The sequence below is a fragment of the Ranitomeya imitator genome, chromosome 6 (assembly GCF_032444005.1).
Source record: "Ranitomeya imitator isolate aRanImi1 chromosome 6, aRanImi1.pri, whole genome shotgun sequence".
Taxonomy (NCBI): domain Eukaryota; kingdom Metazoa; phylum Chordata; class Amphibia; order Anura; family Dendrobatidae; genus Ranitomeya; species Ranitomeya imitator.
This window is the reverse complement of record NC_091287.1, coordinates 478,387,469-478,409,146: the sequence shown is the minus strand read 5'-3', so window position 1 is coordinate 478,409,146 and position 21,678 is coordinate 478,387,469. Positions and strand designations below refer to the sequence as shown.

Sequence of the window (21,678 nt, the reverse complement as noted above, 5' to 3'; positions counted from 1 at the left end):
TTTAATGTATTTATTTATTTATTTTTAAGTATGATCCCATTGAGAGCCCAACTTGAATTTTGGTACAGGTGTGGCTAGGGGCATATGAGTCATATGTGATTTTTTTTTTGTTGCAAATTTAATATCCTAGTGATTTTTCGGAAATGCATTTTTGGAAATTTTGCATTTGATTCCTCATGGGTGAAATATTAACACAGATACTCATGTGACATATCTGTCAAAAGCCTGTACTGCTCTGAGTTGAATGGTGTTTTCCCATTTCTGTCTTGTATTTTGTCTGACTTATGAGGAGAAACATGAAGGCATGCAACAAAGAAATTTACATTTTTTTCACAACTTTGCTAGAGGATGCAAAATGTGAAGGAAAAAAAATTCTATACTGTTTTTTTTTTTTAATTAATTTTCAAAGTATTACCAAAGAACAAATCCTCAAAATAATTAAAAATATAGTGGTAATATTCATTGGTTCACTTGATATGGAATGGCCCTATAGGCAGAACTTTGTGCAGGAGTCTGTAATTCACATCATTACATTTGGATCCCTCTGTATGAATTCAGTCGCATGCAGAGGTACAGAAGGGTCCCTTACACTTTTTTACCTGTTAAATCACAGCTTCCTACAACTCTGATATTATACAATGCCATAATACATAACAAAGTCCCCGAAATGTCATGTTGGATAGAAGACAAATGTAGGATTTTAGCTGAGCTTACACATGCCATTAGCAGCGATTAAAGAACGTACGATTGACAATATGTAAGCGATTGATGGTCGATTAATGCCTCTTTTATACAAGCGAAGTTCACTTCCATTTACACAGGACGATCATTAATATGATAACTCTTCGCATAGAATATCATTTTCTCGGCAGCGCTTCTCCTCTTTACACAGGATAATGTGCTGCCCGTAACAATGATTTTAAAGCCAGCTTAAAAAACATTGCACTTGCCAAATGAGCATTTGCTTGTTCGTCTTGCATTTGCCGGTCTGTTCAGACTGTCCGATAATCTGGAACAAGCAATTGCTATGAATCCACCCTTCCCTGTAGACCTGGGCCATAACGCAAACCAGTGCCTATCGGTATCTGCACATATCTGCCTTCATACACAAAGCTTAATTGTAATCATAAAAATGTTTCAGAATATGCAGCTCTGGCAAAAATTAAGAGACCACTGCAAAATATTCAGTTTGTCTGATTTTTCTCTACATAGGTATATTTTTGAGTAAAATGTAAATTGTTCTTTTAGTCTATAAACTTCTGACAACATATCTCCGAAGTTCCAAGCAATAATCTTTTTTCTGACAAAGAAAAATGGTCAAAATAAAAAAAAAAACCCCAGTGCTTTCAGACCTCAAATAACCTTTTCCAAACTGATAGATCTCAATTAATTCGATTGCAATTTGTTCCAGAAGGTCTTTGGATTGAGGCATGATGGTTAGCCTTTGAGGATCCTGTGGTTTACTACTTCACTTTGTCAGGGAGGTACTACTTAAGTGATTTCTTGATTGAGAACATGTGTGGCAGTAATCAGGCCTAGGTGCGGCTAGGGAATTTGAACTCAGCTTCCACAAAGATGTGATAAACCACAGTTACCGTACATAAGCTGAGATTTTCAGCACATTTTTTGTGCTGAAAACGCCCCTCTCAGCTTATACATGAGTCATTCTCCAGAAAGCCGGCAGGGGAGGGGGAGCGGCAGGAGTCGGCGGCTGTGGCACGGTGACAGCTACCGGCTTCCAGAAGACGTCATACTTCCCCCTCCTCGCGCCGTTGCTGCATCTCCGTCCCAGCATCTCTTGTGTCCCAGCAGCTCTTCCTGCGATGAGCGGTCACGTGGTACCACTCATTAAGGTAATGAATATGCACGCGTCTCCACTCCCATAGGTGTGGAGCGCATATTCATTACCTTAATGAGCGGTACCATGTGACCGCTCAGCACAGGTGAGCTGCCGTGCCTGGACAATGGAGATGCAGCGACGTCGTGAGGAGGGTGAGTAGGACGGAGGGAGGGTGAGCCATGCTTACAACGATGGGACGTGGGGTGGTGAGCCATGCATACAGTGACCGGGGGAGCCGAGTTATGCATAAAACAACCGGGGGAGCCATGCATACAACAGGGGGAGCCACACATACCAGGACAGAATGGAGGGATCCACACATACCAGGACAAAACGGGGGAGCCACATACCAGGAAAGGACGGGGGAGCCACATACCAGGACAGGACAGGGGGAGCCATGCATAGCAGGACAGGGATGAGGAGACAATGCATACCTGGCTTATACTTGAGTCAATAAGCTTACCCAGTTTTCCGTGGCAAAATTAGGTGCCTCGGCTTATACTCGGGTCGGCTTATACTCGAGTATATAATATAAGGTAATTTATGTTTTAAAGAGGAAGGGGGGTGGCAATCACTTTTTCACACAGGGCACTGTAGGTTTGGATTTCTTTTTCCCTTAATAATAAAGATCATCATTTAAAAACTGCATTTTGTGTTTACTTGTGTTATCTTTGTCTAATATATAAATTTGTTTGGTGAGCTAAAACATTTAAGTGTGACAAACATTCAAAAGAATAGGAAATCAGGAAGGGGGCAAACACTTTCACAACTGTATGTTTAAATATTTAATATTGCTTCTTTTACTTTAGTATTAAACCTGATTCGGAAGAGACTGTATTTAGAAAATCACTCTTAAAGGGAGGGTGCCGTGATTTTAGTTTTTGTATTAATAATTATTGATTATATAATCAATTATTTTTAATACAAAAGTAAATGTACTACTTTAATACTTTTTTATTTATTAATTTTTACTTTTGCCACTGGAGGCCGCCATTTTCATTAGTGTGGGTGTAAGTGTCTGGACACGACACTTGCACACCTCACTTACGGCAGCCATGGGCATAGGAGCCAACAGTCGGGCTCCGACCGCTCCTCCTGCCCCTCAGCTGTGACTTGGGCACGCCCCCTGGGCTGCTACGTCACAGCTGTGAGAGGAGATCGCGGCCATTTTGTTTTTTTCCTCTGTCATCGCACACACAGCTCAGTGTGTGCGATCATAGCAGGAGCTGCCAGGGAGAAGCTGCTGCTGGGAGCGAGGTTCGAGGTGAGTATCTGCAGCCAGGAGCTGTGATTGCAGCCTGTACTTAGCATTACAGCACAGGCTGCAATCACTGATCACTGCCGACCTGTTCAGAGCAGAGCAGGGAGATGTCACACTGCTCTGCCCTGAACATGATTCAGCACTTCCTGGGAGAGGACTGAAGGTAAGTACAGAGTTTTTATTTTCTTACGCATCTACCACTGCTACTAGCCCCTATATACCACTGCTACATGCCCCTATATACCACTGCTACCTGCTCCTATATACCACTGCTACCTGCTCCTATATACCACTGCTACCTGCTCCTATATACCACTGCTACCAGCCCCTATATACCACTGCTACCTGCCCCTATATACCACTGCTACCTGCTCCTATATACCACTGCTACTAGCCCCTATATACCACTGCTACCTGCCCCTATATACCACTGCTACTAGCCCCTATATACCACTGCTACCTGCCTCTATATACCACCGCTACCTGCCCCTATATACCACTGCTACCTGCTCCTATATACCACTGCTACCTGCCCCTATATACCACTGCTACTAGCCCCTATATACCACCGCTACCTGACCCCTATATACCACCGCTACCTGCTCCTATATACCACTGCTACCTGCTCATATATACCACTGCTACCAGCCCCTATATACCACTGCTACTAGCCCCTATATACCACTGCTACCTGCCCCTATATACCACTGCTACTAGCCCCTATATACCACCGCTACCTGCCTCTGTATACCACTGCTACCTGCCTCTGTATACCACCGCTACCTGCCTCTGTATACCACCGCTACCTGCCTCTGTATACCACCGCTACCTGCCTCTGTATACCACCGCTACCTGCCTCTGTATACCACCTACCACTGCTGCCTGCCTCTATATACCATCTACTACTGCGGCCTGCCTCTGTATACCACCGCTACCTGCCTCTGTATGCCACCTAACACTGCTGCCTGCCTCTATATACCATCTACCACTGCTGCCTGCCTCTGTATAGCACCGCTACCTGCCTCTGTATAGCACCGCCACCTGCCTCTGTATACCACCTACCACTGCTGCCTGCCTCTATATACCATCTACCACTGCTGCCTGCCTCTATATACTATCTACCACTGCTGCCTGCCTCTATATACCATCTACCACTGCTGCCTGCCTCTATATACCATCTACCACTGCTGCCTGCCTCTATATACCATCTACCACTGCTACCTCTGTCCTGTGTAGCTAATCTAGTCTTGTGTAGCTAATCCTGTCCTGTCTACAGTATCACACAAGATAGGATTAGATACACGGCGCAGCACAGTATCACACAGGACAGGATTAGATACACGGCTCAGCAGTCAGTATCTAATCCTCTCCTATGCACTCCTCTCCCCCCTGCGTGTCTTTCCCCATTGTGGTTTATTATTTTTGTTGTGGGAGATGAGGGAGTCGAGGATTATGCGTTCGGTATGGTATAAAAAAGATTAATAAAGGACTTTATTCTGGCCGAGTCTTTATTTACAATACATGTGAGATCTATGTGGCGGCATTATGGGTGATCTATATGGCGGTATTATGTGAGAAGCATATGGTGGTATGTGAGAACACTGGCGGTATTATGTGTGATCTATATGGCGGTATTATGTGAGAACACTATGGCAGTATTATCTTCAGAAAGCGGACCCATTCTATGGTGGTTCTGGCTGAGCACCTGCACGCGGGTCTGGGGTAATAGAGGGGGCAGCAGGACCTCCAGTTAGGTGCAGTCAGGGGAGGGCTGGTGAGGCAGCTGAAGAGAGGGGTCTCATTTTTATCGTTACTATATGGCTACATTTCCTTCCCAGCGTCACCCCATACTTCGCCTGTCACCTCGCTTTCACACATTGCCAGGACAGGAAGGGGAAGACAGGATCTGAGGAGGGGAATGGGGTCTGTATGCAAAGTCTGGATCAGACCAGGCCATCAATCCGCAGAAATGTTTCCTAGATTTCTGTGGAGCTGACGGTCCATCCATGAGTATAAAAGACAGCGCTCTATGTACAATCCCTGGCTGCTCCGCGCACCAAACAGGGGGCCCCTATAGACCAGCACACTGCTCTCCTGAAATACTCTGTGCTACTGTCACCCTGCTCCCTCCACCACATATCTCCCAGAATCCTTGCTGCCTGCCATCCTTGGTGACTGTCTACTTGTCAGTATAAGGCTGCCTTCACACTATCAGTATTTGGTCAGTATTTTACCTCAGTATTTGTAAGCCAAAACCAGGAGTGGGTGATAAATGCAGAAGTGGTGGATATGTTTCTATTATACTTTTCCTCTAATTGTTCCACTCCTGGTTTTTGCTTACAAATAATGAGGTAAAATACTGACCAAATACTGATAGTGTGACGGCAGCCATACTCTGCAGTCACCAACAAAATGGCTGCTCACTGGGTTCCTGAATATCATCCTCTCTAATCCTTTAGCAAACACCCAGAAGGAGAGGAGAGGAGACATCACACACACATCAGCAGACTCCGCCCATAATTACTGCAGTGCTGTAATGTGAGCTATTTGTACACTAGGTTTTTCTGAAATTTCAGCAGCTGCTCCCCCTAGTGTTGAAAAGTGGAAATTCCAAAACTTTTCAAATTATTTTTCATATTTTACTAAATTATAAACAAATGATAATATTTTTTAAGAAAATGTAATCATTAATTCTTTACATTTTTACAATTTCTGAAAAAAAATTTTTTTGATGGCACCTTCCCTTTAAGCTCTGCTCTCCTTGGGATCATATTTTTGAATTCTTGGATACATTTGTACAAGAATTCAAATAACACATATGCCTGTTTTTAAAATTTTATAACAGTTGTTTTTCAACATTTTGCATCAAAATTTTGATTTTGACTCCTCAAAAACAAAATATCAACAAACAAAACAGTACCTCTAACTTTTTATCTTATTTCTAACCCGAGATACTGTATGAAAAAAAAAAGTATCGTACAAGCCCAAAATTCAGGTTTTCAAAACTTTAGAAATCTGTAAAAAAAAAAAAAAACAACTAATGAAAATAATGCAAACCTTTTTTTTTTTTTTCTAATTCACTAATGTAGACATAAAGTGAAAAAAAAATGTTCAAAATTGGATCACTTGACATGGAATCACCCTATAAAAAAAGTTTTCTGTGCTTCTAAAAGTAGAGAATAGCACCTGAATCCGTGTGAATGTTCTGCTGATTATGATAGCAAAACTGAGAAATTTAAGAATTATTTTTAAGTTTTAGCATCTCGCCTGACTCTGTGCTGCACCTTCATTATTGAAACTACCAGGATTTGCTGTAGGTGGCCTCACCAATGTGAAGGACTACAGTTCCCATAATTCCTACCCAATAGAAGGTATATGGTAGTATTGTAGTAACTGTATTCACACATCACACAGATCTGCTGCCGATACATTCTGCTGCCCAGCATGTAAAACAGGATCCTTCATGCCAGAAAGGGAGACCTAGGAAATAGATGGCATGTCCCACAATTTAGGTATGGGGAAAGGGGAGATAACTATGTGTTCAGAGAATCAGATGCCACACAGATAGCAGGTGCATGGTAACAATTTAGCCTTAAGGTCATTATACTTTTAGACAATAGACAAACCTGTGCAAACTTCCTGAAAGGCACAAATTGTACGATGTCTCTTATAGCCATCTCTCCAGTAGGTGATCGTAGTCCTCCATTGTCTCCATCCAAAAATTCCATGGCACTAAAGTCCGCACCGCCAACACCAATTATGATGATAGACATTGGGAGTTTGGCGGCATTTACAATGGCGTGTCGAGTCTGATCAAGATCCGTTATCACCCCATCAGTTATAATCATGAGCACAAAGTATTGCTGTGAAATACATAATGTCAGATTTACAAATGTGAAATACAGTTCATGCTGAATGCACACAGACATGAGACACAAGTCATAAGTATGAGAATACAGGCATTAGACCACGCTCACATGTTCAGTATTTGGTCAGTATTTTACATCCGTATTTGTAAGTTAAGACCAGGAGTGGAACAATCAGAGGAAAAGTATAATAGAAACATATGCACCACTTCTGTATTTCTCACCCACCCCTGGTTTTGGCTTACAGATACTGATGTAAAATACTGACCAAATACTGAATGTGTGAACAATGCCTTAGTATGAGAATTAGTACAGGGGACCAGATATCACAAATAGAGGAAAACATTTGGAGACTTATCGAAGACGTATCAAAACAGAACCTTTTGAGTCAAATTGAGCAAATAGGCAAAGGCCAGGAGGAATAAAGAAAATAAAGATGATCAATCTTTACATATTGGGTTTATTGTGTGATGTTATAGAGACCAAACACTTTGAATTCGGAAACTGTATCCAATGTAACATTAGGCTACGTTCACACTTCCATTTGGACATTTCATGTCTCCGTTCCATTTTGAAGAACAGGCAAATGGATTAAAGAAGTTGTCATGACTTGAAGACACCTTTCCATACCCAAATATTGGCCCTGTTAAATTAAAAAACCTATACTCACCTCTCGTGCCGGCAGTGTTCCTACGGTGTTGGCACTTGCTCTCCCCGGGGCCCTCGTGCTGTTGTGACTAGTGATGAGCGAGTATACTTGCTACTCGAGTGTTCCCGAGCATGCTCGGGTGACCTCTGAGTATTTTGGCGTGCTCGGAGATTTAGTTTATGTCAACGCAGCTGCATGATTTGCGACTGCTAGACAGCCTGAATACATGTGGGGGTTGCCTGTTTGTTAGGGAATCTCAATATTTATTCAAGCTGTTTGGCAGCTGCAAATCATGCAGCTGCGTTGACATAAACTAAATCTCCGAGCACACTAAAATACTCGGAGACCACCTGAGCATGCTCGGAGAAACTCGAGTAACAAGCATACTCGCTCATCACTAGTTGTGACATGTGACCCCGACGCCCAATCAACACTGTCTCCGCCTTCTGTTGAGCTGATCATGAGGAAGTTGGAGAACAGCCGCAGCCTGGACTTCCTCTTCATGTTCAATTCATACGCCAGTGTCACGTATCACATAAAACGCACGGGAGCCCGGGGGAGAGCGAATGCCGACAGCGCAGGAACCACACTGGCATGGCAAGGGAGTATAAGCTTTTAAACAAATAGATGAAGGAGGGGTTGTTCGAGTAGTGGACAACCCCTTAATGGCTAAGATGGATTTGTTGCATAACTAGTCCAAACGAAAGCAAAGGGGCCCCACAGATTATTATCAGGGTCCATCTTCGTTCTCTTATGTGTCAGTATTTAGAACGAAAAAAGTTCTGGATGATGTGTTTTTTCTTCCGTTCTAACGATGGACACATAACAGAGACCCCATAGTGATCAGTAGGGTCCCTCTGTTTCTGCTTGCATCAATTACACTCAATATAATTAAAAACCAGAGCAATGCAGCATGGGAAATTCTGGACATTAGTGAGAGGTGTGAGAAGAAATAGAAATGACAGGCCTGACGCACAATACAAGACAGAGGGCTGCATGTTCCCCGCACCACACTTACAGAGGCGGTCTGTTGTTGGGAAGCAGCTGCAGCAAATCTGGCCACATGATTGATGATTGGAGAAAAGTTGGTGGGTCCAAATAGTTTTACTTGAGGGAGGCATTTACGATATGCATCTACAATGCCTTCAATACCTGCAGTCATAGGAGAGATGAAATGTGAACATGATATTGTACGAAGACACTACACAATTAAATATTATCATGGTTTCACATACCATGGCGTTTTTTGGCCAAAGCGAAAATTGGATTAAAAAGGAATGGGACATAAAAAAAACAGGACGTCTTCCAGCTAAATCCACTTCAGGCTTGGGCTCCAAAAACTGCAGCGCTAATCTAAGGCCGAGTAACAATGTGATAACATATAGAGCACACCACTGCTTGTCCACCTGTACCAGCGTATGGAGACTATCTAAAGACATGGACAGGCTGACTGCATTTCCCCCTTGAAGAAACAAGTTTTATTGTTTATTATATTGTGTCATGTGAATTGTAATGTTTGCATAGTGTAAAGTGTGATATATATATAGTTGAATATAGGCCAAGTTAAGTGTTAATAGTTGGGACTAGCCCACAGTGGGAGGGGCAAGTGTTAAGGGAAAAGTGTCTGCTTCCTGCTAGGAAAACAGATATGGTCTGGAATGCAGAGTGAGCAGTGCTTCCTACGAGAGTGATCCTAAATTAAAAGAGACCAAACAGGAGGGATAGCGAGATCCTGAAGATAAGTGACTAAGAGATAGACAGAGTGGCCTTCTGGAGACAGGATTAGAAGAGGACACTGTTGCGAATTCTGCTTTTGGGCTCCCTCCGGTGGTTGTAGGTGGTAATGCAGTTGTCCCTGGGTTGCAATCCTGGTCAGGTGTATCTGCTGATTGCAGTTCTGACTGGGGTATTTAGGTGTGCAGGATTCATTAGTCCTTGCCAGTTGTCCATTGTTTTTGGGAGGTGTTGGATCTCTTTCTGGTTCCTCCTGCCTTGCTGCAAAGATAAGTGTCTGGTTTTGTTTCTGTGGCACACATGCTGTGTGCTTGATAATTCAGTGCTATTCATTTGTTTTTTTTCTTGTCCAGCTTAGATTGTGTCATTATTTGCTCAGTCTGTTGGATTCTCAGGAGTTGCAGATATACGTTCCACGTCTTTAGTTAGATGGTGGAATTTTTTGTATTTTCTGCTGTGGATATTTTTGGAAGGGTTTTAATACTGACTGCTTAGTATTCTGTCCTATGCTTTCCTATTTAGCTAGAGTGGCCTCTTTTGCTAAATCCTGTTTTCTGCCTGCGTGTGTTTTTCCTCTCCTACTCAGTCAATATCCGTGGGGGGCTGCCTATCCTTTGGGGTTCTGCTCTGAGGCAAGGTAGAATTCCTATTTCCATCTATAGGGGTATTTAGTCCTCCGGCTGTGTCGAGGTGTCTAGGGTTTGTTAGGCACACCCCACGGCTACTTCTAGTTGCGGTGTTAGTTCCGGATTTGTGGTCAGTACAGTTTCCACTTACTCCAGAGAAAGATTCATGCGGCTCCAAGGTCACCGGATCATAACAGGACACCTAGCAACAACACATTGGGCTTGTAACACTGAGGAGTAGTGGGCCTAAACAGGACTGAGCACGATGAACTAGTGAAGGGTCCCAAGCGAATGTTCCAGAGTGCCAGCAGTGGAAGAAATAGGATGCGGAACCACTGAGCAAGTGAAGGAGACTTGCTGATGAGGTCTGTAGCGTTAAAGCAGAGTTGTTGGCAAGATAGGGAGAAACAGTGGAGACAGAGATCCCTGGAGTATACTACTAAGGAAGGAAACTGTTTCCTTAGCAACCTGAGGCATTTTTCACACATTCATAAGACTTTGAACCCACTATCCCTTGGATATAAGCCTTAACAAGTTGCTGTTTAGTAAAGCATTTATTTTTGAATGGTTGTCTCCCTCATTGAACTGTAAAACATCTAATCCTGGCAAACCCACAACAACGGTTATCTGCGGCCTACACGGGTGTAATGCCCTCACAGCATGAGTCCACACACCCAGTCAGGACCTCCACTTTCATGTAACGTGCTATGGTACCTCGGGTGAGTGCCTTGTCCACAGCTACCGCCCTGCGCCATGTTACCAATACATTCATGTGTGTATGGTTACGTGCACAAAGTTGGTTTTTTTCAGGACTTTTTGGAGCAGAGCCTGAACAGAAACTTAAAAATTATCCTCAAAATTTCAAAAACCCTCAAGAACTTGGAGGCACTGCTCAGTTTCTGCTAAAAAAAAAACTCAATAAAAAGACTAGGCGTACACTTAGCTAATTAGTTACTAGAATCCTGTAAAAGACGTTGTTGCATAGATCACACCGGCTCCTTCAGACTAGGTGGCCAACATGCAGGGGTTAAATCCATAGTAAAAATCTATGGCATTTCCCTGGTGTAGAGAGCATGCTGCTGCTGCAGATAGAAGAATCCGCATTTTCTGCACTCATTTTTTTTGTTAGAGCAGGATAGGATTTTCAAAACAACCATCTACAAATAATTAGGGGGAATTTATCACCGTGTGGCTGAAGCTTAGCGGAAAGGGGAAGATCAAGAACCGACAACTCTATACGAGGCAGCAAGTGGATAAAACTGTAGCTGAAATATTCGCCAACTCATAGCTGGCAAAGAATTACATTTCTTTCTGGTCAAAACCAGTACATGAAACTCCAGTCTTGGTAAATTCCCCACATCATGCCGTAAACCGCTGTGGATTAGTGGCATGGGATCAACACCGCAAAAATCTGTGTGTAAATGTCACAGATTTCACCCCTTTATTTCTGTGTCTATATTGTGGATTTCACGCTATGAAATAAATAAAATGGAGACAATGACATGTGGTCATGTCCGAGGTGTTAATTTTATGCCACATGTCAATCTAGTACAAAGGAGATAAACCGAACAGAATATAGAGCCTCAAAAACAGCCACAAGTTACATTCGGGACGTGGAGACTCAAAGGGCTCAACTCTGGTTCCTACCAGCTTACTTCAATGTGCAAGTTTGTAACCCAGGAGAGGCATGTTTGCCCATTCACACTGTAGACTTTTATAGCACAAGAGATGCATTTAGTAGATGATAGGACCCATCGGAGAAGTGTCACCTTGTTGCAGTTGATGGTCTCACATGAATTGGCCAATTTATACACTAAGAACCTTCACTTTTTAAAAAAAAAAATGTTTTTTTACTTTTTATTACAGTTTACTCAGCAATTATGATGGATTCTGTGTTTGCATGTGTATTGGTCGCTACAGAGTGCTGCTGCGTTCCTCCTTTTTGCAAGAAATATATATACTAAAGATAGATGAGGAGAAATGCTGTCCAATGTTTTCATGGACACAGACTTCCACTGCCAATTTGGATCCAATACTCGCATGAACATTGGACGTGTCTTTGCTATTTTGCACGAACCAGTCAGTCCGAGGAAAATCACACACATGTGAATGACCCCTATTCTAGGTATGAGTGCTATCTGTGAAAAACATTGATAGCTCTCTTTCAGACATCCGTTTTTTGCGTACGAGTCCTAAGGCATTATTTATAAAGTTCAACCATTCTCCTGCAGCGTGAGTACTCCCATGTGATCACACTTTGTAAGGCCAGTCTCACACGTCCAGATAATTCCGGTACTGGAGAAAACGGTACCGGAGTTATCCGTGTCCGTGTGCTCACATAGGCCATCCGTGTGGGATCCGTGTGATGTCCGTGAGAACGTTTTTAGGCTCCGTGTGCTGTCTGTGTGCTGTCCGTGTCTTGCAACAATTTTTAAATGTTAACCCTATGACAGGAAAAACGCACACGGACAGCACACGGATGGCACACGGACAGCATCCGTGTGCGGTACGTGTTTACACGGACCCATTGACTTTAATGGGTCCGTGTGATCCGTGTGCTCCCACGAACACTGACATGTCTCCGTGTATTACAAACGGACACACGGTGCGTGAAAACACACTGACATCTGCAGAGACACATTTATTTTAATGTATCTACGTGAGTCAGTGTCTCCGGTACGTGAGGAAACTGTCACCACACGTACCGGAGCCACTGACGTGTGAAACCGGCCTAATCCTGTTTTCAGATAAATATAAAACCCTAATTACGTAAACTCTTACCAGCACAAAATGGGTTGGATGGGTTAAAATTTATCGGGAATTCATGTGAAACCTACAACAGAAAAAATATAGATAAATAAAAACAGCGATCGATTAGCATGCGTTGCTGCATTCAGCTTTAGAGAAGTAGCAGCAAGTTTTATAGTTAATGAAGTTAAACTACACTTTAAAAAAACTTTTAACATGTAATAGTGACGTATTGAGGCTATGTGCACACGTTGCGGATTTTGCTGCGGATTCGCAGCTGTTTTCCATGCGGTTTACAGTACCATGTAAACCTATGGAAAACCAAATCCGCAGTGCCCATGCTGCAGAAAATACCGTGCGGAAACGCTGCGTTGTTTATGCGGATTCCACAGCGGTTTACACCTGCTCCATAATAGGAAAATGTAGGTGTAAAACTGCAGGTGAAATCAGCACAAAACCTGCAGTGCGTTTTACCTGCTGATTTTGCAAAACCGGTGCGGAAAAATCCACACACGATTCCGCAACGTGGGCACCTAGCCGAAAAGTTTTGATAAGTGGGATGTGGACGCTAAGACACACCGATCACAAAAATGAAGGGGCAGAAGAGATCACATGTCAATACAGCCCAACAAATCCAGTCTCTCACAATGTGTGAAAACTAATAAAAAATAAACAGGTTTTTTAAAAGGGGCGTCCACTTTTGGGGGGGGGAGGGGGGGGAAATGTAGTTGGAGCTAATAATCACTTTTGCAGTTAGGTGTTATTAAGAATGTTGCCCTGTTTTGCTTTCTATAGCGGCGGAGTACTGAAATGTCAGTACTCATTTGGACCTGGAGGAAGACATATGTGGTGTCGAAACATGTCGTCCATTAGGGCAGTCCCACACGTCCAGATAATTCCGGTACCGGAAAAATCGGTACCGGAATTATCTGTGTCCGTGTGCCGGTGCGTTTCTGTGGCACATCAGTGTGGCACACGTGTGCCGCCTGTGTGCCCACTGGGTACCACACGCACTGTGCCGGAGACAGCGCTAAAGTTTTGCGCTGTCCCCTGCATCGTGCTGAAGCCCCATTCATATCTTCCCTGCAGCAGCGTTTGCTGTAGAGAAGATATGAATAATCGTGTGTAAAATCAAGATCCAGGTCCCCCCCCCTCCCATCCCCCTGTGCGTTTCCTCCCCCCCCCCCGCACTGTGATGAAAATACTCACCCGGCTCCCTCGCTGGCTGGCGCTGCTTCCTGTCCTGGCCGCACCTTCTACTGTATGAGCGGTCACGTGGGGCCGCCGATTACAGTCATGAATATGCGGCTCCACCTCCCATAGGGGTGGAGCTGCATATTCATTACTGTAAATGAGCGGCCCCACGTGACCACTCATACAGTAGAAGGTGCGGCCAGGACAGGACGCTGCGAGGGAGCGAGCCGGGTGAGTATTTTAATCACAGCGGGGGGGGGGGTGGATAGGGCGCACCGGGGGTGGGAGGGGGTCAGGGGGACCTGGACCTTGATTTTACACACAATTATTCATATCTTCTCTACAGCAAATGCTGCTGCAGGGAAGATATGAATGGCGGCTTCAGCACCAGTGGGGGGGGACAGCGCTTAATGTAGCGCTGTCTCCTGCACGGCACATGGACTGCACACGGACAACGTCCGTGTGCGGTACGTGTTTTACACGGACCCACTTACTTGGGTCAATGGGTCCGCATAATCCGTGCGCTCCCAGGAACACTGACATGTCTCCGTGTTTGGCACACGGAGACACGGTCCGCAAAAAATCAATGACATCTGCACAGATGCATTGATTTTAATGTGTCTACGTGTGTCAGTGGCTCCGGTACGTGAGGAAACTGTCACCTCACGTACCGGAGCCACCGACGTGTGAAACCGGCCTAAGGGATTGAATGTATGCAATGTTGTTACCGAAGAAATCTGGAACTTTTTAATGGATAAATAAAAGGTATATTTTACTCTACCATTGGACTGATCGCTGGAGAAACAAAAAGTTTTATATATATATATATATATATATATATATATATATATTACAGATGAGCAGGGAATCATTGAATACCAGTCAGAGTGCAATCCGATTTTTTTTATCAGATTGCCTTTTAAACGCAGTTGAGTAGGAGCTTACAATCTCCTCTTTGGGGTCAGATAAAGTCATTTTGCAGCAACAATCACATTGATTTATCTCAGTCTCCCACAGATCAACATGTTAGGCGATAGGATGAACTCAATGGACTTATGTCCATAGCCGACCTTAAAAACAATAATTATGCATTTTATACATTCCCTACAGCCATTACCTGCCCAGTCGGTGGTATCTGAGCTCCAAAGCCAAAGGCCGGGAACATTTTATCCCTAGAAATTAAAAAAATAAATAAATTAAAAAAAAGGAACAAATGCAGAAAACATTTACGAAGAATATTAATGTATTGCTATGAAAAATATTGATGGTTCTCAACTCTAAGGCCACGTTCACACATTCAGGTTTTGGTGTGATTTTTTTACATCAGTATTTAGAAGCCAAAACCAGGAGTGGAAAAGTCAGAGGAAAAGTATAATGGAAACACTTCTGTATTTTCTACAAACTCCTGGTTTTGGATTACAAATGCCGAGTTAAAAAAACCTCACCAAATACTCAATGTGTGCACGTGGCCGTAGACGACTTTTATAACGTTGTGTGTCGCTGCCCTGTGACTGAGGGAATATTTCTGGCACTTTACAGAGGGCATGTGTGGACTTGTATGTCTGCACTACAGCACACGTGTGGCTGAGCTTTCCAATAGACCTGTATTACACTGCAGGCAGTGATTACAAAGTGCTGTGACTGTGAATTTATTTGCATCTTGTAGCCTAAAGCCTTTAGCTATGGGTGGAATGACAATAACACTTTGATAATGGGATACAACAATTACCCCCAGGTTACTGCAGGCTTCACAGGGGACATGTGTCACTGTATGCAACAAGTGGCTCTAAAGGTACCGTCACACTCAGCAACTTTCCAACGATCACGACCAGCGATACGACCTGGCCGTGATCGTTGGAAAGTCCTTGTGTGGTCGCTGGAGAGCTGTCACGCAGACAGCTCTCCAGCGACCAACGATGCCGAAGTCCCCGGGTAACCAGGGTAAACATCGGGTTACTAAGCGCAGGGCCGCGCTTAGTAACCCGATGTTTACCCTGGTTACCATTGTAAATGTAAAAAAAAACAAAACACATACCGTATATACTCGAGTATAAGCCGAGATTTTCAGCCCAAATTTTAGGGCTGAAAGTGCCCCCCTCGGCTTATACTCGAGTCACGGTAGCGGTGGGGTCGGCGGGTGAGGGGCTGAGGGCGCTGAGGTATACTTACCTAGTCCCAGCGATCCTCGCGCTGTCCCTGCCGTCCCACGGGCTTCGGCGCTGCAGCTTCTTCCCCTCTTCAGCAGTCACGTGGGACCGCTCATTACAGAAATGAATAAGCGGCTCCACCTCCCATAGGGGCGGAGCCGCTTATTCATTCCTCTAATCAGCGGTGCCGGTGACCGCTGATAGAGAAAGAAGCTGCAGCGCCGAAGACAGGAGGGGACAGCGCGAGGATCGCCAGGACTAGGTGAGTATGTTATATTCACCTGTCCTCGTTCCAGCCGCCGGGCGCCGATCCATCTTCCCGGCCGGCGCCTCCATCTTCCCGGCGTCTGCGCTCTCTGACTGTTCAGGCAGGGGGCGCGATGACGCATATAGTGTGCGCGGCGCCCTCTGCCTGATCAGTCAGAGCAGAGACGCCGGGAAGATGGAGGCGCCGGAACGAGACGCCGGGAGCTGCAATCAAGGGAGGTGAGTATGTGTTTTTTTTTTTTTTATTGCAGCAGTAGCAGCGGCAGCACAGATTAATGTGGAGCATCTATGGGGCACAGTGAACGGTGCAGAGCACCGTATAAGGCACAGCTAGGGGGCACAATGAACGGTGCAGAGCACCGTATAAGGCACAGCTATGGGGCACAATGAACGGTGCAGAGCACCGTATAAGGCACAGCTAGGGGGCACAATGAACGGTGCAGAGCACCGTATATGGCACATCTATGGGGCACAATGAACGGTGCAGAGCACCGTATATGGCACATCTATGGGGCACAATGAACGGTGCAGGGCACCGTATATGGCACATCTATGGGGCACAATGAACGGTGCAGAGCACCGTATAAGGCACAGCTAGGGGGCACAATGAACGGTGCAGAGCACCGTATATGGCACATCTATGGGGCACAATGAACGGTGCAGAGCACCGTATATGGCACATCTATGGGGCACAGTGAACGGTGCAGAGCACCGTATATGGCACATCTATGGGGCACAGTGAACGGTGCAGAGCACCGTATAAGGCACATCTATGGGGCACAATGAACGGTGCAGAGCACCGTATATGGCACATCTATGGGGCACAGTGAACGGTGCAGAGCACCGTATATGGCACATCTATGGGGCACAGTGAACGGTGCAGAGCACCGTATAAGGCACAGCTAGGGGGCACAGTGAACGGTGCAGAGCACTATATGGCACAGCTAGGGGGCATAGTGAACGGTGCAGAGCACCGTATATGGCACAGCTATGGGGCACAATGAACGGTGCAGAGCACCGTATATGGCACATCTATGGGGCACAGTGAACGGTGCAGAGCACCGTATATGGCACATCTATGGGGCACAGTGAACGGTGCAGAGCACCGTATAAGGCACAGCTAGGGGGCACAGTGAACGGTGCAGAGCACCGTATATGGCACAGCTAGGGGGCACAGTGAACGGTGCAGAGCACCGTATATGGCACATCTATGGGGCACAGTGAACGGTGCAGAGCACCGTATATGGCACATCTATGGGGCACAGTGAACGGTGCAGAGCACCGTATAAGGCACAGCTAGGGGGCACAGTGAACGGTGCAGAGCACCGTATAAGGCACAGCTAGGGGGCACAGTGAACGGTGCAGAGCACCGTATAAGGCACAGCTAGGGGGCACAGTGAACGGTGCAGAGCACCGTATAAGGCACAGTGAACGGTGCAGAGCACTGTATATGGCACATCTATGGGGCACAATGAACGGTGCGGAGCACTATATGGGGCACAGCTATGGGGAAATATGAATGGTGTAGAGCACTATATGGCACAGCTATATATTTTTATTTTTGAAATTCACCGGTAAATGCTGCATTTCCACCCTAGGCTTATACTCGAGTCAATAAGTTTTCCCAGTTTTTTGTGGCAAAATTAGGGGGGTCGGCTTATACTCGGGTCGGCTTATACTCGAGTATATACGGTACATACATTCCGGTGCCTGTCACGTCCCCCGGCGTCCGCTTCCCTGCACTCCTCCTGCATCCTGTGTAAGCGCCGGCCGTAAAGCAGAGCGGTGACGTCACCGCTGTGCTCTGCTTTACGGCTGGCCGGCGCTGACACGGGATGCAGGAGGAGTGCAGGGAAGCGGACACCAGGGGACGTGACAGGCACCGGAATGTGAGTATGTGGTTTTTTTTTTTACATTTACAATGGTAACCAGGGTAAACATCGGGTTACTAAGCGCGGCCCTGCGCTTAGTAACCCGATATTTACCCTGGTTACCAGTGAACACATCGCTGGATCGGCGTCACACACGCCAATCCAGCGATGTCAGCGGGTGATCCAGCGACGAAATAAAGTTCTAGACTTTCAGCGACGACCAGCGATGTCACAGCAGGATCCTGATCGCTGCTGCGTGTCAAACACAACGATATCGCTATCCAGGACGTTGCAACGTCACAGATCGCAATCGTTATCGTTGTAATGTTGTTCAGTGTGACGGTACCTTAAGTAGTGATGAGCGAACGTGCTGGGATAAGGTGTTACCAGAGCATGCAAGGGTGATAACTGAGGGTATCTTCGGATTACCTGTTTGTTAGGAAATCCCTGTATGTGCTGCTGCTGTCTAACAGCCATTAGAGATGCAGCTGTGGCACCCCAGGAGTTCGGGTACCACAGTGGTGCTGCCTTCCTCTCGGGGAGGGTAATGCCATGCCTGGAGACAGGAGGGATCCCTTTGGCAGGTAAGCTGTACATGCAACACTTTCTGACTCCAGGACTGAAGGGGGAGCTCTAAACCCACTTTTAGGGGAGCTTCCCTCAATATACATCCTGGTCTGGAGGAGGAGTTAGACAGTTGGTGCAGACAAGCAGAGAGTGAAGGAGCACAGAGGAACCTAAGAGCTGGAGGAGGGCTGCGATTGAGCCCCTCTAAGCAGAGCGCAGAAATCGGGTACCGGGAGCGTGAGGCTGTGTGGAACTGCAAGTCCCGCAGCAGAACCGGAGGGCAGGAAGCTAAAAGTGACTTGCCCACATTAAACCTGAGGTACAGCAGCATTTCAGAGCCCGGAGTCACCGTGTAAAGAGACCCCAGAAGAACGGCTTAAGTTGCCTACCATGCAGGGACGGTCCCAGGACAGGAGAGCAAGAGAACATTGTTAGGATACCACAGACAGCAAGGGACTAGAAACCAGCGCATAGTGGAAGGCTCCCAAACTGACCTGGCAAAAGGGATTTCCACGTGTCTTCATGCTGCCTGGACCCCAAGGACACGTGTTGCCCGACCCTGGACTGAGGCTGACTACAACATCAGTAAACCAGGTAAAGACTGCAACCCTGTGTCTTCAATTTATTTGCCAGCATCCACCACACCATCCTTGCCATACACCTTGGAAGCCCAGGGGACCCCGCTTCACCTTTAAGCAGAGTCGGTCACCTCTGACCGAGAACCACAGGTGGTGTCACAAATACAAACTTAAATAAACCCTTGAAAAGACATTTCCCCTTTTACATGAGTGCCCAGGGCCACGGACCGGGTCGCTGCCACCTTGACCACCCCTTTAATTGCGACTGAACCCGGTACAGAGTACCCCACTGCCATGGCAGGCGACTCACAGCCACGGAGACTCAAACATATTTTTCGAGCACGCCAAAGTCACTCGGTTAGCACAAGAGCATGCTCTGATAACACCTTATCCCAGCACGTTCGCTCATCACTATCTCTAAAATAAAGCCAAGGGACACATGAGGCCTGCTGGGTTGACCACCACTTGCTGTAAAACCACCCTGACAGACACAATTTTCTATCTACCCTTGACACTTATACATTCATGCTACTATCACTTGCATTTACTGTGGATGTTTTATTCACTGAGCGAAGGTCCCAGTTTGGTTGCGCATGACCAAAGCTGCCATTCACATTTGTGTTTTAACAGCGCTTAGGAGTTGTCTTTTTTGACTCATAGTGTGTTCATCTCTCACTTGTGTGTTACCACAGCACCTTGCCTGTTTCTCTACTGGAGGGAGGGGGAAATCTATCTGTCAGCACTGGTCTCTTCTGTGTATGCTCTGACTGTGGGGCATGTGACTTCCGGTCCTGCTAATGTTTGTCAGGATCACAGCATTCCCTGTATGCAAGTGTGTATCTCACCCCCAGATGAAGTTTTCCAAGCGAAACCCTTATCAGTCCCTGACTCCCTGCTATTCTACCTTTGACTGTATTATTGTGGTAACTGTTTAGGTTCCTGCTTAAAAGGGCATTTATTACCTTTTCATCTAGTGTCATCTGCCTTTCTTGGAGGCTTATTTTATGACCCCACATGTTCATGGAGTTGAATAGTGCCGTATATTCCTTCTCTCCGCTTTATTCCTTATGGTGTTTCTCCTTGACATTAGCAAATATTTGTTGGATTTTTTGCACTTGTGGTTATAGACTGCCTTCTTGTGGAAGACATTGAAATTGCAGGGTGTGCATTATTATATCGGTTTTTCTCATCCTATTTGTCTATATTGTGTTGTCTCTATACTAAAATATAGTATCCTTATATCTACTGTATCCTCACCCATCCCCTGTAGACTGTGAGCCCTCGCGGACAGGGTCCTCTCTCCTTCTGTACTTGTGTGTGCCTTGTTTTGCTCATGCTTATTGTGCTTGTCTATATCTGCCCCTTTCACATGTAAAGCGCCATGGAATATATGGCGCTATAAAAATGAATAATAATAATAATAATAATAATAAAAGCAGAGCTCGGATCATACAAGTGTGGGGTACAATTGCAATCTCTGCACCTATTAGAGTTACACCCCTGGTTACAATAATGTTATATAACACCAGAAAAGAAAACTTTGTATTGCCAAATCGATTTCACAGTAAAACTGCCCAATTATTCACTTACTATGCTCAAGACAAGAAGGAATGAGGGACTAAGACTTACGTGTCGTAATCCTGTATTACCATACCCACGGACCAGATGGCGTGCAGGTACTCATTGACTCCATTGGGACTAATGTAGTGCAGAGAATCCGGAGACCTCGGATCGCCATTAGATCCAGTGAAGTCTATACCAACCTATTGTAATGGTAGTAAATGGAAGTTAGTAAAAAGGATCCTATAACATCAGCCATCAGAATGTAAAACCTAAAGCCATTCCTTTATATAAGGGCAACACACACCCTTCCTTAAAAATCACAATGGACTTTAACCCCTTTACCCCCAAGGGTGGTTTGCGCGTTATGGACCGGGCCAATTTTTACAATTCTGACCACTGTCCCTTTATGAGGTTATAACTCTGGAACGCTTCAACGGATCCTGGTGATTCTGACATTGTTTTCTCGTGACATATTGTACTTCATGATAGTGGTAAAATTTCTTTGATATTACCTGCGGTTATTTGTGAAAAAAACGGAAACATGGCGAAAATTTTGAAAATTTCGCAATTTTCCAACTTTGAATTTTTATGCAATTAAATCACAGAGATATGTCACACAAAATACTTAATAAGTAACATCTCCCACATGTCTACTTTACATCAGCACAATTTTGGAACCAAAATTTTTTTTTGTTAGGGAGTTATAAGGGTTAAAAGTTGACCAGCAATTTCTCATTTTTACAACACCATTTTATTTTAGGGACCAC

The 21,678-nt window shown here is 45.2% G+C and overlaps 1 protein-coding gene across 2 annotated transcripts in view; it reads right to left on the bottom strand.

Annotated features, from left to right (window-relative positions):
• The window catches only part of CPNE3 (copine 3), a 105,375-nt gene that overhangs the window by 5,041 nt on the left and 78,656 nt on the right, over positions 1-21,678 (bottom strand). For both annotated transcript variants that reach the window (XM_069731574.1, XM_069731575.1), the window contains exons 11-15: positions 20,978-21,111; positions 15,036-15,090; positions 12,758-12,809; positions 8,635-8,768; positions 6,728-6,964 (exon numbers count right to left, since the gene is read on the bottom strand). In XM_069731574.1, coding sequence (XP_069587675.1) covers positions 6,728-6,964; positions 8,635-8,768; positions 12,758-12,809; positions 15,036-15,090; positions 20,978-21,111 — 612 coding nt within the window. The remainder of the gene's footprint in view (positions 1-6,727; positions 6,965-8,634; positions 8,769-12,757; positions 12,810-15,035; positions 15,091-20,977; positions 21,112-21,678) is intronic.